Source organism: Monomorium pharaonis, chromosome 1 (genome assembly GCF_013373865.1).
Source record: "Monomorium pharaonis isolate MP-MQ-018 chromosome 1, ASM1337386v2, whole genome shotgun sequence".
NCBI classification, from domain to species: Eukaryota; Metazoa; Arthropoda; class Insecta; order Hymenoptera; family Formicidae; genus Monomorium; species Monomorium pharaonis.
Window position 1 is genome coordinate 24136016 of NC_050467.1, and position 16238 is coordinate 24152253.

Consider the following 16238-nt stretch of genomic DNA (forward strand, 5'->3'; position numbering starts at 1 on the left):
GATTATAGACGCGGCAATTCCGCTGGCGGTATCGATAAGATAGATACACAGGCATTTCGTTTGTAGCTGCTATTTATCAACGCTCGAAACAATCGCTCCATTTTTTGCAATCTGCAAGAGATTCCGTTGGCGTACTGTAATTGCCTCCGCTGAAATTCGGATTATTTCAGGAATCCTCAACTTTCCACGTAACATTCCGTAAATAACTACTTGGCTATGCCATTCTCGCGAATTTTCTTGCGCCAGCGATATACGCTATATTTGCTTTTGGTGTTTCTTCCAGCGTGTCTTGAATGCCTGATGATACTGCGCACTACTCGGACACTTCTTTGCGATTCGACGACGTTAGCGAGATGGAAGAGAGGAGTGGGGTAGTAAGTCTTCGCATATGTAGCTCTCAAGAATTTCTTCTTCGTCCCAGCTCCATATTTTTCCTCGTTTTATTTCACCCAATTGCAGTGTTTACATCCCTTTTATCTTTAATAGTTTTCAATATAAAACGATCCGTTCGTCTGTTCGAAGAGAAAAGGAGATTTAGCGAGATTTAAGAGCACAGCAAGTTTAGCACGAAATAAAATAGGGGAAAGCTCATGTACTCGCAAATGTGCACGATGTTCTATGCCATTTCTTCGCCATAAAAGCAAACTGCATCCTATTAACTTTTAAAACTTTCACAGTTTCTTATTTTTTAATCATGCAAAAAGTAAAAAGAAAGTTCGATAATAATGAAGCTGGAATAAGCTTTTAGTTAAATGTTTGAATAATGTAACCAAATATTCAATAATATTTAATAATTATATATTACAATAACCAAATAATAGCAATTAATCTATTTTATTAAGCATTACTAAATATTTAGTTTATTAATCGCATATTTAATTGGGACTGAATTGAATCTTGATTATTTTGACCTAACTCTTTTTCTCGCGCATGAATCTTGTTTAATTCGTTTTGCAGAATGCCATATGTTAAAAAAGTCTCCCCCGCCTCTTTTCTACCCTAACTTCTTCTGATGTATGTATTCGTTGCAACCAACTGCGAAATTTGAAGTTTTATAAAACAATATTACGACGCGGCAACTTTCAAGGCAATTTAGTTTTGACTTTTAAATGAATTTTTAAGTTGCAGCGCGAGCATTATTTATTACTAGAGCGGGGCAGATTGAAATGTTTTTTTTTATTACTTGTAATCAAGATTTGAATTTGGATAATTTCTATCTAACCGGATTTTAACAAGATTCGCAGTCTTTTTCACTCATGCATACGACGGTTAATGTTCCTTCGATAATTTAATAAAAACGGCTCGATCGGATTTCGGAGTTTAACCATGTCAATCGCCGGAACCTGTCATCATCCAGCCTGGAATCCCTTTGTATCGCCATACACCACATAATTCAGGAGTCATGATCGACGTGCGTTTGATCGCGCGGTAACGCATGCGGCGATTTCATAATCAGACAAGATGGAAGATATGCGCGTTGAATCTCGTCGAAAACGTCCCTTTTTTTTTCGGCTCTCAACGGTTTCGGCCGCGGCTCGTCAACGTCGGCAAACGGCCGGGTTTCACGCCAATCATTGCCCGCCGCGGTTGATTGTCGAATGCGAAATTTCACCCAGTCTCTCTCGAGTATCCGGCCCGTCGGCAGGTGTACATACTACACGTTCGTTCGGCGAGTTGAACGTTGGCGGACCGTGTGTCCGAAAGCTGATCTGCAAGAATTATAATCCACGAAACGAGGAGTGGCGCCGCGGATATTGGGCGGCGATCGTTTCTCCAAATTTCCTGGCATGCGCGTTTAATCAGATTACATTCCCGTCTCCTCACCCTCTTTTCTAGTTTCGCGCGCCCGTGCCGATGCATCGGACGATCTTGCGACATTAAATTACGTCGTAACGAGGAGGAGCTATAATGATCGCACTACTACGAGCGTTGTCGACACGTCGGCACCCGTTGTCCGAAGCAATCATCGACCGGATAAACTGGAAAAATCCATGCACGCGTGACACCCGGGTATTACATAATTTCCGATAGTAGGACGCAGTGATAGCACACGTGATAATGTATGCGCGTATACGTTAGTTCTGCAATGTCCGCTATTTTGTAATTTAACAACTTCTGAACTTCCCGTAGGGATAGACAAAATAATGGAGAAATACACTGTTTATTTTATTAATAAGAGGTTGACCTATTTTATCCCTATTTTGGAATGAGTTATATTGTTTAAGTCGCCAGTTGCAATATGTTACATCATTTTTCTAGCAGAATATCTTTCCCGAGATATTGGAAGATGCTTAAAAGATATTGAAGGTGAAAATTTGTCACTTTTGCCCTTGTCACTCTGCCTAAAACTTACAATGACTCAACGATATTTAAATTAGCTAGGCAGTTACGTTGAAATTTTGAAGAGCAGAGAGCAATTTTGAAGGAAAATAGTATGAGAAGCAAATTTCTTCCTTGGTTATATTATCAGTGAAATAAATACACTGTCTTTTAGTGATTTTCAACTTCGATATCAATGTATTATCACTGGAAGATCAGGGTATTTATTTTACTGATTGATAAGCTATAAGTCTACTACTGACAATCAGTATATTTTCACTGACTTTCCTGATTTTGTACTGATTGTACTTTAGAGAGTGTCTTTAATGCAAACAATACATGCACTGATTTTAATTTAGGGAGCATTGATATTTTATCAGCGATGATCGTCATTAAGATCTTTGAGTGAGATTTGACAAGTTTCACTAAAGCAGTATCTTTAGTATTCGATATCTATATTCTTGCTGTTTATGTGCAGTCTGAGAGCCGGTTATATGAGCATGACGTAAAAATTGTGCGCGGAAACACGTGGCTATTCATATTTATAGCGGAGTTTGAGCACATATTTATAAAAGTCTTCTAGAATTTACGGGAATAGCTGTCTTTCCAACGGATACACCGACGTGATTCGCTGCAAAATCAGTTTTATTAACATTAGAGCAGCTTTAGATCGAAGCTGTCGTTTGTAAAAAGAAAAAAAAAATTCAGAAAATCCTACGAAACACAGAGAAAGTAGAGAGTCTCTACTTAATATGAACGTCGCGTTTTACAGAATATAATTTCTCTCCTTTTCCCGGCGCAGTCACCTCCTTTTCTGTATTTCCTAGTTACTTAGCAACGAGATTTTGTACTCTTCAAGCATGATTGTGTTACGCTTTCTTCGACGCGGCGGCGAAACGCCTCGATGACATAAAGTTACGTCATTGTGTTGCAACGAGATTTTCCGATATAAAAAGACCGTGGTACATTATATTCCATTTAGAGAGGCGGAGCGCCGAACGAAACTTAAGAAACACGTGGTATCGCGGGATAATAGTGTTACTAAAACGCGGCTGGCACTTTGGAAAATATACAATGTAACTTGATACGCAAACCGTACATGCAGCGCAGCGGCTTTCTCTGATATTTGTTTTGCGTGGCTCGAATCATTAATGCCGTTATCTTTAGAAATAATTTCGCACGCTCCGCAATCAAATGCGATATCAGGCAGTCGCGGCACAATATTTCCGACCGCCTTTTATTCATAGTGGCATAAAACTTCACGCATATATTGATACATCTCGCTCCTAGGAAACGCCGCAATCAGTTCTCGCGGCTGTATAAAATCGCGCGATACGCGAGACATCTAAATCTGGCGGATTACTAATTTCAGGGAAGCGAGAGAAGGGCCTTCGTGTGCAACGATACCGTCCGTGAGCCACCATTCATACACTTTCAGAGCCCATTGAGGCGCGATTTTAAAAGCTCGTTACGGGATGTTGAATGCCGTGGCGCACTCCTATTTATTTAACGCGCCATTGACGCCGTTGAACATCATGCTATTGCGAATAAAGCCTATCCGCGATCGATATAATCTGCCGCATGTATGGAGTCTTTCTGTTTTTTTTTTTTATTTTTATTTTAATTTCTTTTAATATTTTGTCAGAAATCGATAGCTGTCATTACAGCGACGTTACAGCGACAATGAAAATTCCATTAATTTGTGACACCGTACATACATGTCGCGGAAGGTCGGTACGTTTTTTAATTAATAGCGTGGACAATTGGGAATTCAGGGATTTATAGCTGCGTAACGGTTTGGTAACTATTAAAATGTCACCGCCCTTCCCCCCCCCCCGAATCGAATACGTTATTAAATATATGTAAACCGTGCGCTTGAGTGCCGATCGTAAATTGCATAATTACCGGTTCGCGATTGTATTGCGCTCTCAAAATTCGGGCCCCGTCACGCTCCGTCAATTTTCATTAAAATACCATCGGCGTGCATCGTTTTCTCGATGCGCGATCGCGTGATTTTCAGCAACAGCCCGGTTTCGTGTGTATCACGCGCGCGCGGATACACCGAGGGGTTATCGTATTTATTATTTTAATCAAAGGTCGCATTATGCGATAGAACGACACAGGACGCTGTACGACTACGCTCGCAGATAATGTAAACGCGCAAGTACCATGGCAAAGAGTTACAGTTTGATAAATTATGAAGTGTGGGGGGAAAAAAGTCACTCTTGTCCGTTACTGTCGAAAAATTAAAATTCCCGACGGTGCGTTTTCCTAATGGTAGTTCGCCGTCAGCTGGAATTAAAATTTACACGAAGTTTCGATGTTGATAGCCACGCGTGATGATGCATTAAAAAGTTCTCAATGTGGCATTAACTGTCCTCGGCTTTTGCCTAAAACGTGTTCGCGTTCGTTAATTGCATGAATAGCGGGCCGAAATTATACGAAGCACGAGACGCTTGCAAATAATTAATTGTTGAAACGGAGTTTTCGGTAATCGAGAGGAGACGTTAATTTTAATTTTGCGCATTTTTTCCCTTTGCCCCTGCACTTTCACACATTCCGGTGTGAAAATGAAATTAGCTAATTAAACTTTTATTTCCACAGTGCTCGTTTAAAAGATTATCCGAATCGCTTTTCCCAGCTTAAATTTCTTGACTTAATGAGGCGAACAAAATTTTCCCCAGATTTCCGACGGGGAGTGAATCGTCGTAACCGTAACGGTAATTACCGGCTTTCAAAGTGATCGCCGAAAAAAATAATGAAGACGAGATTTTTTTGTTGCTCCAAACGACCGATATCTTTCGTGTGGCTCGCGAATGTGAGAGCCGCGGGGTTAAAAAGTTTGCCCGTAAAGGATATATCAGAGAGACATTTATTGCGGGAAGCTTTCTTTATATTTTCGCCGTTGCGCAGGACACCGTCGGGGGTGCAACGACGTGAAACTTGCTCTCTAAATCGAAATCAGTATTATTCTACTGGCAATGAAATCTAATTTCAACTATAACTATATATCAGTCGACGATACGTCCACTGTTTTTCAATGATGGTACACTAATTTTGAACAGTGGAAAAATATTCCTCCTTTAATCACTGAAAAACTTTAGTCACTGACGATCAATTGTAAGTTGTAGCACTGCAAAAATTAATCAGGATTTCTGATTCGGATTTAGAGAGTATCGCTATTATACAAAGTTTCTCTCGCGGCGTTCCGTACTGCATTAAACGATGGTACGTGGACCGAGGGCACTCGATGGGTACTCTCTCTATCGTAAAGGTACCTCGGACTTCCAAAACTAAGTACTCTCGTCGACTTCGTCGCTAATGGACGCTAACTTAAGACGGCAGGGAAGAGCAGGGAGGAGGGAAGATAAGGTTTTCCAGCGCGCTCCGACTGATCTTGGCTACCGTTCTCCACCATCTCTCTTTTCCCTCCTCTTCTTCCCCCCCCCCTCCCCATCTTTCCTCCTCCGTCCCTTTCAAATCGAAGATGCGCGCGTGTACTTGGGAACAACTGAAAACTCACCGGAAAAATCAAACCGGAAACGTCCTGGTGAACGTCGGTCCTCGAAAATATTCCCCCGCGCGCGTTTACACGCGTCACGACGTTTATGCGTGTATGTGTGTATGTGCGCGCGCGTTGCGCGACGGTATTGTAAGGGTTGGACGATCGCAACGGGCCGCGCGCCTCCACGATACTGGCCGGCCCGTCGTCTCGCGGCACTCGCCTCGCGACGCCGGCACCCCAGAGCGCGTACTCCAGACGCCGACCTATCGCGGCCCGTCGCCCAAACTCGGGGGGTCCACCGCCGATGATTTCCGCGCCATCAGCGGGGCTGCTCGTCATCGAAAGTCCCGTTCTAAATCGGAATCGGAAGCGAAACACCGACGACACTTGATCTCGCTTGCGGAAAGCGCGAGAGACGTAAAAAGAATTGTCGTAAATGCGATAAAATTGTACGCACGCACGAGGGGGTGGGGATCTGTAGAGTTTTCACAAAGGTCTTTCGCGTGACGCAAATTCATATCATACTTGGAATAACGGACTTATCGACAGCTATGTGTCACACATTTTTTTGGAGAAGGTATTTCCAATTTCGCACTTCGGGTGATATCGACTGAAACAACGTATCTGCGACGGATTGACAGAGACAATCCGATACGCCGTGTTAATTCGTCAGACTCGACAAATTTAAATATCGAAAATTATGAATTTTACGGAAAAATTATATTTGCTCAGCGTGGTTTTTTTTTACCGTCTTTTTAATATTTCGACCATGTACATACATTTATTTACTTAATTTTAATTTAACGTTTTTAATTTTTCTCTTTTATCGGTTATATTTCAACAGCTTTAGTAGATAATAGTTGAGAACATGAATGAGTGCCTCGTCTTTTACAGACTCGTAATATATTTAAACTTATAATAGAATGCACATAAAATCGACGCCTGTTATTTTTTTGGCGTTTAAAATCAAAGATAATAAATTGCTCATTCGACAGTGAAAGTGTTAACCTTTCAGATTACAGCGGCCATTTATTATATCTACACATTGTTGATTTTGTAACGATCGTCATGTGATTGCCTACGCAATCCCATTTGTATGCATTAAAACCGTACGTATGTGACTTTTCTCCTGCTACCCACCACTCAATTTTACGTTGGAATTCAATCTCGAGTTTGCCGATTGAACGTGTGCGTTTTATTCGTTCGCCTGCCCCTGTGGGACATATCAATCTCTCAGTCAATAATTTTTATTCGAGCGAAGAGTTATTTTGTATCTCTGTTACGTGCAATAAAAAGCCTATTATACTCTGAGGTATTTGCTTTAATGTTTCTGTTACAACGCAGTAAGGTAATAATAGCTTTATTATTTGAAACAGTCGCTACTACGAAACGCTTGTGCAACCTTCTGTATAATCTAAATTGCGAAAAGTTTATCAAAGTCGGAGTTTATACGTTTTTATTTTAATTATGTTTTAGAAGCGTTGATAAATTGGCATCCGTTATCGGTAAGACGCATTTTCCAAAAAATTGACCTCTATGTATAAAGAATGATACGCGAAATAGTGTCTTCAAACGCTTACGTGATTGGAAAAAAAACGCCGGTCGTAACTCAGTATCACGGTGAAAGGAAAGGACAGATGTTTCTGATCTGATTTATGAGGGAAACACGGGGCTTTTACTAATCTTTAAGGGAAATAAGATGTTTGCGTATTTTAATACACGGAGGAAGAAGGGAGAGAAAAACCATTAATGATGTAGATTAAAAATTGAGAACCTTTCAACCTAAACTGATGCTACAGCGTAAAGGCCATCACACAATAGGAAATAAAAAAAGAGAGAAAGAGAGAAGAAGATCCTTTCTCTCTTTCATTATTTTTGTTCTTATTGCCTGTTGCCTGGCATTATGTTTAAGCCCTAAGAACCGTTATTGTTTTCCGTACGTGCTGACTAAAATTCAGTTGCAATAAAATTTAATCGGTGGATTTCGACGGAAAAAATGACGTCGCACGTGAACCGTACGGTAATTGCGCCCGACACATACGTTTTCATATGTAACGATTCATTATTTTATGAAACAGCATGGTTTTTAATGGCTCCGCAATTCCAGTAGAACGCACTCATATAATGGAATATAGATGCGATTGGAACTGTATTGTGACTACATTGAAATCAGTTTTGGGACTGAATTAGATGTGTGTTTATTTACAACGTTAAAAAATATTCATTACGAGTCGTATTTTCGAGAAATCCTTGCAATATATTTTGTACATTTAATAATATTACAAATATTAAGTTACTTAACACAATATTAATAATATTAAATTAACTCTAAGGGGTTATTCATATTTTTCTGATATAAAAACTATTTCGTTAATATAAAAATTCAATGGCACTTTAGGTTTAAAATATACACATGAGATTTATTTCGATAAAATAAATCGTAATAGAATTATCTATGCAATTGATTTTATTTCCGGCGAATATTGCATTGCAACGTCGTACCATGTAGCGGAACGTACGTTTTTATTGATCCATTATCTAATAGAAACAATAAAATCGTCAATGTGGCTTCTAAACGCGTTGCTATTGTATAAGCGCAATTTTACTCACCGGACATTTAACATTAAACTAAAGCTTCGAATGTATTTTTGCATCTTGTTGAAGATATAGCGAGAGAATTAAATATCTTACATCTGCATTTTCATGCGCGAAGCGTACGGCTGCAACAATTTTTAGAAATTTAAAGAGACTCTGTCTACCAACCATTGTTGATTCTATCATACTCCACAGACGACGTTTTAATCCATTGAATATTCACGAGTGATGGAATAAGTTTTTATTAATAACGAATAATAACTAAAAAGCAATTTACCTCGATGAAAACGTGAAATATTCCCTGCAAGCGCCTGCACTATTTAGGTTAATAAAAATATTCTAGAATATTAATATAAACTGAAAAGGAAATGTGAGAGAAAGAGAGAGAGAGAGAGCACAGGAGGCAGAAAATATATTGCATTCAATATATATTATTTAAAATACAGATAAAGTCACGCAAAAAAATAAAATAAATATTCATATTTGCTTCTCGTCGTTTCCTCTTCTCTTTCCTGATACTATTTCGCTTCTTCATGTCATATGCAGCATAAGTATGCATCTGTGGTTTTCCTCTTTTTTTTTTATTTTGAACCGTGTAACTTAAATGAGAGGTCATATGCATGACGGGATGGATCTCATGGTGTCGCGTATTTGCGGATTTTTTTCACTTCGTTCTATCCTCTAATTACACGGATAATCGAATTGACGAAAAAAGTACGATCGGGATTTTATATCGGTCGGCGTATTGTGAGCCCGATGATTGGAATATTTTCAATTACTTATGCATACAGCGCTTTCAATTGTCACTTTGACCGAATGAACGTTCAGCCAATTACAGTGGAGACGCAATGCAAATTGAAATGACACGATCGCTAGTACATACACGCGTCAAAAAGAAAATAGAAAAACGAGGACGATTGAAAATGCATAAACGATTGGTAAATCCTACTGTTAATGTAATGACACATGTAACTTTGCTGTCGTTTGGTAAAAGAGAATTATTTTACAAAATTAATAGGTTGTTGTTATGCGTTCAATCTCTCGTGGAAACAAACTGGTTGAGTTTTTATTTGTTCAAAAATTATTTTATTTGGCTAAATCCTGGCACGCGATTTGCGATCCAGTTTGAGGAATTTCATGTATTGCTGCTTCTAAAAAATAATAACGTGCACAATCACGCGACTCGTTTCGAAGTTAACCGGACCTCTCTGTTTACTACTTACTCTGATTTATGTGAATTCGAGATCCAATTGTACCAAAGTCTTTTGTAAGTACAATTTAATCTTGCGCAATTAACATAATTGCGCCTCCTATCATCCATTTGTCCAGCTCCTTAATTTTTCATCATTACTTGCGTTTCTCCTCTTCTATAATTATCTTCCTTTCCTGTTTAAAAAAAAGATAAAAATTGATGCAATCTTCCAAAAATAGTTTTGTTTTTTATTATTTTACATTTTATATTGCAAAAGAAATGTCACTATTTTTATCACTATCTGATTCAATCGTTGGAACACGATATAATTCTTTTATTAATTTATTATTTTCCTGTTATTTTAAACGAAGTTTATCGCAAACAAATGATTAAAACTTTATCGAAATCAATTGTGTCAATATTCGATTTTTCTGAGAATTCTCAGAGAGAAGAAGCTGACTAAATTTCGATTAATTTCAACTAATAATTATGAGAAGAACTCCGGGCGGTAGCGGAAATAAACGACATATGATTGCTACCCCATTCTCCGAACCGAGCAATTCTCTATGATCCAATCTCTCCGGCAATCTCTTCTCTAAAACATCGATCGTATTCCACTCGCGGATGTTCTTGAATAATAATGGAAGGTAAAAAACTTCCGTACGCGCTCCGCTCAATTTTGGAATGCCTTGCGCCGTGTAAAATAACGGGGGATAAAAGAGGGAACGGAATAACAATGCCCCGGTAAGTTCGCTCAAAAATACGTGAAAAGCAGGACGAAAAGTTTTTCGCGAGATTTCTTTCTCTCGCGTCGTCCTCATTTTAATTGAATCAATTACACGCTCCATTATTTCAGGCGTTTATCGCCGTCCGTATTCCGATTCTTCGAAGCCGGCGCATCGGGGAAAACGCTTTATCACCGCACGCATGGTGTGTGACGTATGAGCTTTCCGCAATACGTTTTTTCTCCTCTTGTTTTCACGCGGACAGGGTTACACGTAGAGATATCTGTATTATTTCAGATTGTTCGGATGTCACAGAGAGGGAAATGTTAGCCGTGTCCAACTTTGCTAAGGGGGAACCGTTATTTCGGGATGAAATAGAGCTCGCGAAGATTGCGTATTTGTCACCCTTGTGTTATATACGTAAGTCGTGTGAAAAATATTATCTAGAAAAGGTTATACATATATGCACGTATGTATAATACGTATGTGGAGGACTAACTCGATTTGCAATTTATCATTTTAATATTATAGGGTGGCATAGGATAAATAAGAACGGGGGCTAATAAATAACACACAGCTCTTATTACGTAAAGTCTCTCTGTCACCGGCCTGCGTCGTATACAATCGTAGCTTCTTTCTAAAAATATTTCGAGCACGTTCTACATTTATTATCGCGAGTATGTGTACCCGTAATTCGCTTTCAAATTAACACGAGTATAATTTCTACGCGTGTCGCAACATTCTGCTTTGGATTTTCTAACTGCTGCAAATGATTAGATTTTATTTTGAAAAAAAAAAAAGCAATAACGAGAGAAAACTCGATATAAATGATAGCGATGTCCGGCGAGATCACACGTTGGCATTTGGCCTCATAACTACTTTCACGCATACGATAAAATATCTCTCATACCAAAGAATATTGATGTCGCCCAAGTATGTACCCAATACAGGAAACCGGCGTAGCGTATCGCTATTTCGAGTCACATGACCAAATATATTTCAAACTTGTAATTTAGAAACGATACCAAAAATCGAATCTTTTTGACATGTCAAGTTACTTTGTTTAGTCAAGTATTATAAACATTATCTTTTTATAAATTTTTTTTCAACTGTCACCCCATTTACTTATATTAGCGCTCATCTTTTCTCAATAATTATTAATTTTGAACAAAAATTGATTGGAAAAATATGTTAAGAATTTGTAAAATAGATCTAAACTGTCTTAGATCTAAATTGTTAAAGATCTGAGACAAAATGTTGAGCTGTCGTACATACACTGAAAAAAAATGCAATATATCCAATAAGATATGTAGTTGCGGGCTGCCAACTACAGATATACTCAATACAATAATATATGCTATTGCAGTATCAACATTGTACTTGCATTAACAGTAAATATTGTATTGAGTATTTTATGTAATTGGTAGCTTGCAATTACGTATGTTATTGGCTATATTACTTTTTTTCTGTGTATATACGTGCTGTATGTTTAACAGATTCTTTAAAGAATTGATTAAGAATAGAAATAATTTAATCATGTTTTATTTCTTTTTTATATCTGTCTTTATTCTTTTAACGTAATTGTGGTCATTAAACCACCGCAATTTCCTTAATGCAATCTAAAGAAGTAGATCGGAAGAAGAATAGTTTGAATAGGAAAGTAGATCAGAGCCGCGAGAGAGCTGTTTTAACGTATTCATTGGAAGGATTTGGCGGAAGCGAGTCTTAAGAATTGCAAAAAAGAAATTTTTTGCAATTTGTCGAAATGAAATATACCTGGCGCTAATGTACGAATCAATGTACAGAAAAAGGGGGATAATATTGTAGAAGAAATAATTTAGAAAAATATTTTATTTTTTCAGAATAAAAATATTTGTGTTGCCTTCTTTATAATCGATATATATCATTTTAATATAATATTATTGAAATAATAAATTGAAAATTATCTGTTTGTATTCAATGCATAATCAGTTAAAATATGTATACATATATATAAAACGTATAATTTTATAAATGACATGCTTACAAAAATTTCTACCGTCAGTCTATTCTTTTTTTGTGACATCTTGTAATTCTTGTAAAGCAATCAATCACACATACTTTTTATATAAATTAGAGTCTTTAAATTTATTTACAAAACAAAAATGTTCTTTTTTTAAAGATACTAATATTTCTATACTTGCATGAATTACTAATAATTTTTAATATTTTACAATATAAAAAAGAGCATTTATAGTAAATTAATAAAGATATCTGTTTACAAATTCATGTCTCATACAAATACTTGGATTAAAAAAATTAATTATTAAATATTTCTTTCAACCTTTCATATTCAGTCGCATAGAAAATATATATGCCTTTTATATCTTCATTGTAGTAATACAAAATTATTGTTTTCTTGAGTAAATATGGAATCATTCTTGTGTTTCATTTTCTGAGGTATAATACATGGAATCTAAAAAGCATTTTGTAAAATCACCGACTACACTTCGGTCCGGGATACTTTGACTCATTCCGTACATTGCAAGCTGAAAAATATTATATAACGATTGATATTTAAAATATACATCTATTTAGAGTTACAAATGTTAATGTGCTTTTACCTTTCCTTTCACTGGAGTATTTCGAGTTTCCATAATAATTTTCAGTTCCGCATGAAGATCATCTAAAAATTGATCGGCAATACCTGGTTCAGTATGCACGTGTGTAACGCACAAGTGTATGCCGCAAGGGAATTGCAGCGTATTTAAATTCCAGCCTTTATCGCTAAGCGCCTCCGACAGTCTATAGATGTGGAAATCATTGGAACCGATTGCAATAACAGATGTGGCTGGTGTGCCAAACACAAAAATTCCTTCTGTAGTTCTCAACCTATGTTCAATTTTTAAAAGAATCAATATCAGATATTGAATTTTCAATTCTAATGTAAATGCATTTCTCAATACATACCTTCGTTCAATATATCTCGTAGTTTCAATGATTTTTTTAGTTGACTTCACGTATTCATCGTATCCATAATGCATTAAGGTGGTCCAGCAAGCGGCTATAATACCGCCGGCTCGAGAACCATTTATCGTAGGAGAACCATATATACCACCGGGCCAATCAGTTGTTATCGTGTACTGATAGTATCGGTATTGTTTATTTCGATAAAGAATTAGCGACGATCCTTTTGGAGCATATCCATACTGCGAAAAAGATTTATATAAGTTTATACAATATTTCAAAAATAATATAATCTTATATAACGTATAGACGAACCTTGTGAGTGTCGGCAGATATGCTGGTCACACCAGGGAGACTGAAGTCAAAGGGTGGTAACGGATAGCCAGCTTCAGACATAAAACAGGCAAGAAAACCACCTAGACAAGCATCCACGTGAACGGGTATATTGTATTTTACACCTAGTTCAGATATGGCTTCAATATTATCCATAGTTCCATAAGGGAAATTCGGCGTAGATCCTACTAACTATCAGAAATGTTAAAGTCGAGCGAGACCTTAGAGACGTTGCACGTTTGCGCTGTTCTTACCATTATTGTATTTTTCGTGATGAACTTTTTCATAGTTCGAATGCAAACTGTGTAGCTGTGTGGATTGACAGGTACGAAATATATCTTTATGTTCAAGTATTGAGCAGCTTTATCGAACGCTGCATGAGCAGTGACTGGTACCACCATCTCTGGCTTCTTTATACCTTTAACATCACGAGCATAATCTCTGTAGGCCTTACACGCTAATAAAATTGATTCCGTGCCACCCGAAGTCATCTAAAATGTTCATTGGAGCAACGGTGACATGTCGTGGCTGAATTTATTCGATTCTATATAAATTGATAAAAATAGAAAAGCTACTTGCAGTTCCACAAGACGCTTTGTCCCCGTTGAACAAGTGGCAGGCTATTCTAACTACTTCTGCTTCCATTTTGCAAATCCCGGGAAAAATGTCGGGGTGTAATGGATTGGTGTACGATGCAACCGCGTAAACATTTCCAATCAGTTGTGCGAGTTCGTTGTTAGTTCTGTATATTGCGCCTGATACACGACCTTCTTCCCATTTATAATCACCTGGAAAAGGAGTGAAAAGGTTCAGTTAAAATATTGAAATTTCTAGGAGAGATGTATTGGGAAAGTTAGTCTTACCTAAATGAACATATTCATTTACTAAATTTAATATTTTGTCATTTTTTAATCCATCTTTAGGAAGCCTTACGACGAACGAAGCATCCTTGAGTCTGCGTAGAACCTCCTTCTCAAAGGATTCATTGACATTAAGTAACTCTTCATTTATCTTGTTACGTACAGAAGGAATATAACGAGCTAATCTAAATAGCTGTTTCTTGCCACGTTCTAAAATACCTGTGCAACATAATGTATGTCATGTCCTTAAGCAAAAATGGATAAAAAAAATAATAAAAAACTGAATACTATTTAATGGATAACTGATAAATAACAGTCAATATTGAAACAGTTTTACTAGTTACAGTAGTTTTACTACTGATAAAAAAATTAATTACTATCAGTAAAATTTAACATCAACTGAAGAGTATTACTAGTAATTAATTATTGTATACACGTCACTAATTATCACACTGAATGTCAATTGAGGAGCATTATGATTCTCATATTCAATTACTAATAAAACAAATTACTGAAACAAACTGCTTTAATATTATCAGTTACTGATGCAACTAATAATTAGTTCTTTTTAAAGGTGATAATAATTATGATAATTTTCTTTAAAAAGAAAACTCTAAACAAATGAAAAACTGACAAAGTATAATTTTTACGATCGACTTGTAAATAGAGACGTATTCGACAATACTTACTCTCATCCTGATATATAAAGTTCCATAACCACACAGTAGCAAGTGTGGCTGTACTCGTCATAGCTGCTACCTGCCATGGTTCTTTGTTTTGAAATACATGATTTATGGCGTGTGGTATAGTAGCCACAGAGAGAGGCATATTTTTCTGAAAATAATATCGTTATTTTATTGGCCGGGACGGCATACGTTAACACATAAAATAAAATCCGTATCTCTGTGTATATGTGTGTGTGTGTGTGTGTGAACACATGTTCAAGTAAATTATAAACGTGGCGATCTTGATGGAAAACTTGGTTAGGGGGTCTGTGACTAATAATCGCTTAAATAATTTTATACGCTCACCTGGATTTTAGTAGGTTGTTACTCGTAATTTTTATTGAACGGAATGACTCAACGCTTTTGACGCAATCGAAAGATAACGTCGTGAACGTGTGGCGACAGCAACAGTGTGCGCCACCGGAGCAAAGTCTTCCGAACGTCAACAGCTCCGAGCAGATCGGAGCTCAGAGCAGATGCACGCCACGACTGCTGATCTCATGAGAGTTCACGCTATTGAAAGGAACCTTTCACGCGCTAACGCCCTCTTGCCAAACATTATTATTACGGGAGAGGGGAGAAAGAGATAGAGAGAGAGAGAGAAGTGTTTTTAAATAGACGCGGCTAAAGAGCTAAAAGCGAATAGCGAAAAACAAATTATTTATGATAGGAAGATAGGAAAAAGATGAAGAAAAGGTCGTGAATGATGGATCGAGTGAGATATTGCAAAATTTACACCTCGTGACATGTCAAACAGATGAATAACCTCTAAAATAATCATACAATACCGTTATTATGTAAAAGTTCAAAGTTTATTGTGTTTTTATTCCGTGATTGGATTTCAAAAATTACTATTGATTTCAATCGCAAAAAATAAAATTCATGAAATGTTTTTAATAATCTTTTAACAAAATTTTACATACTGTTTATGCATACTTTTGTCGTTAAAAAATGTTGGAACCTAGAACCTTATAACATAATATTTTTTAAATTATTTTAATTATTATTTTTATAACAATTTTAAAAAAATTATTTCTT

General features: G+C 37.0%; 3 protein-coding genes across 5 annotated transcripts in view; 1 reads left to right on the forward strand and 2 right to left on the reverse strand.

The window, feature by feature from the left end:
* Positions 1-6041, reverse strand: part of LOC105833056 (tachykinin-like peptides receptor 99D) — a 76963-nt gene extending 70922 nt beyond the window's left edge. The window contains exon 1 of one of the 2 annotated variants that reach the window (XM_012674469.3): positions 5843-6037. The gene's annotated coding sequence lies outside the window, so the exon portion shown is untranslated. Of the gene's footprint in view, positions 1-5842 lie in introns of both variants that reach the window. The other variant, XM_012674468.3, reaches the window with a different exon arrangement.
* LOC105833051 (peptide deformylase, mitochondrial) overlaps positions 1-16238 on the forward strand; it is a 108391-nt gene that overhangs the window by 74347 nt on the left and 17806 nt on the right. The gene's annotated exons all lie outside the window — the stretch shown is intronic.
* Positions 12170-15716, reverse strand: LOC105833055 (sphingosine-1-phosphate lyase). The gene is made up of 9 exons (XM_012674466.3): positions 15507-15716; positions 15165-15309; positions 14479-14694; positions 14195-14403; positions 13870-14106; positions 13598-13807; positions 13286-13524; positions 12940-13207; positions 12170-12864 (listed from the first exon to the last, which is right to left on the reverse strand). The coding sequence occupies exons 2-9, from the start codon at positions 15301-15303 to the stop codon at positions 12751-12753; spliced, it is 1632 nt and encodes a 543-aa protein (XP_012529920.1). The 5' UTR covers positions 15304-15309; positions 15507-15716; the 3' UTR covers positions 12170-12750.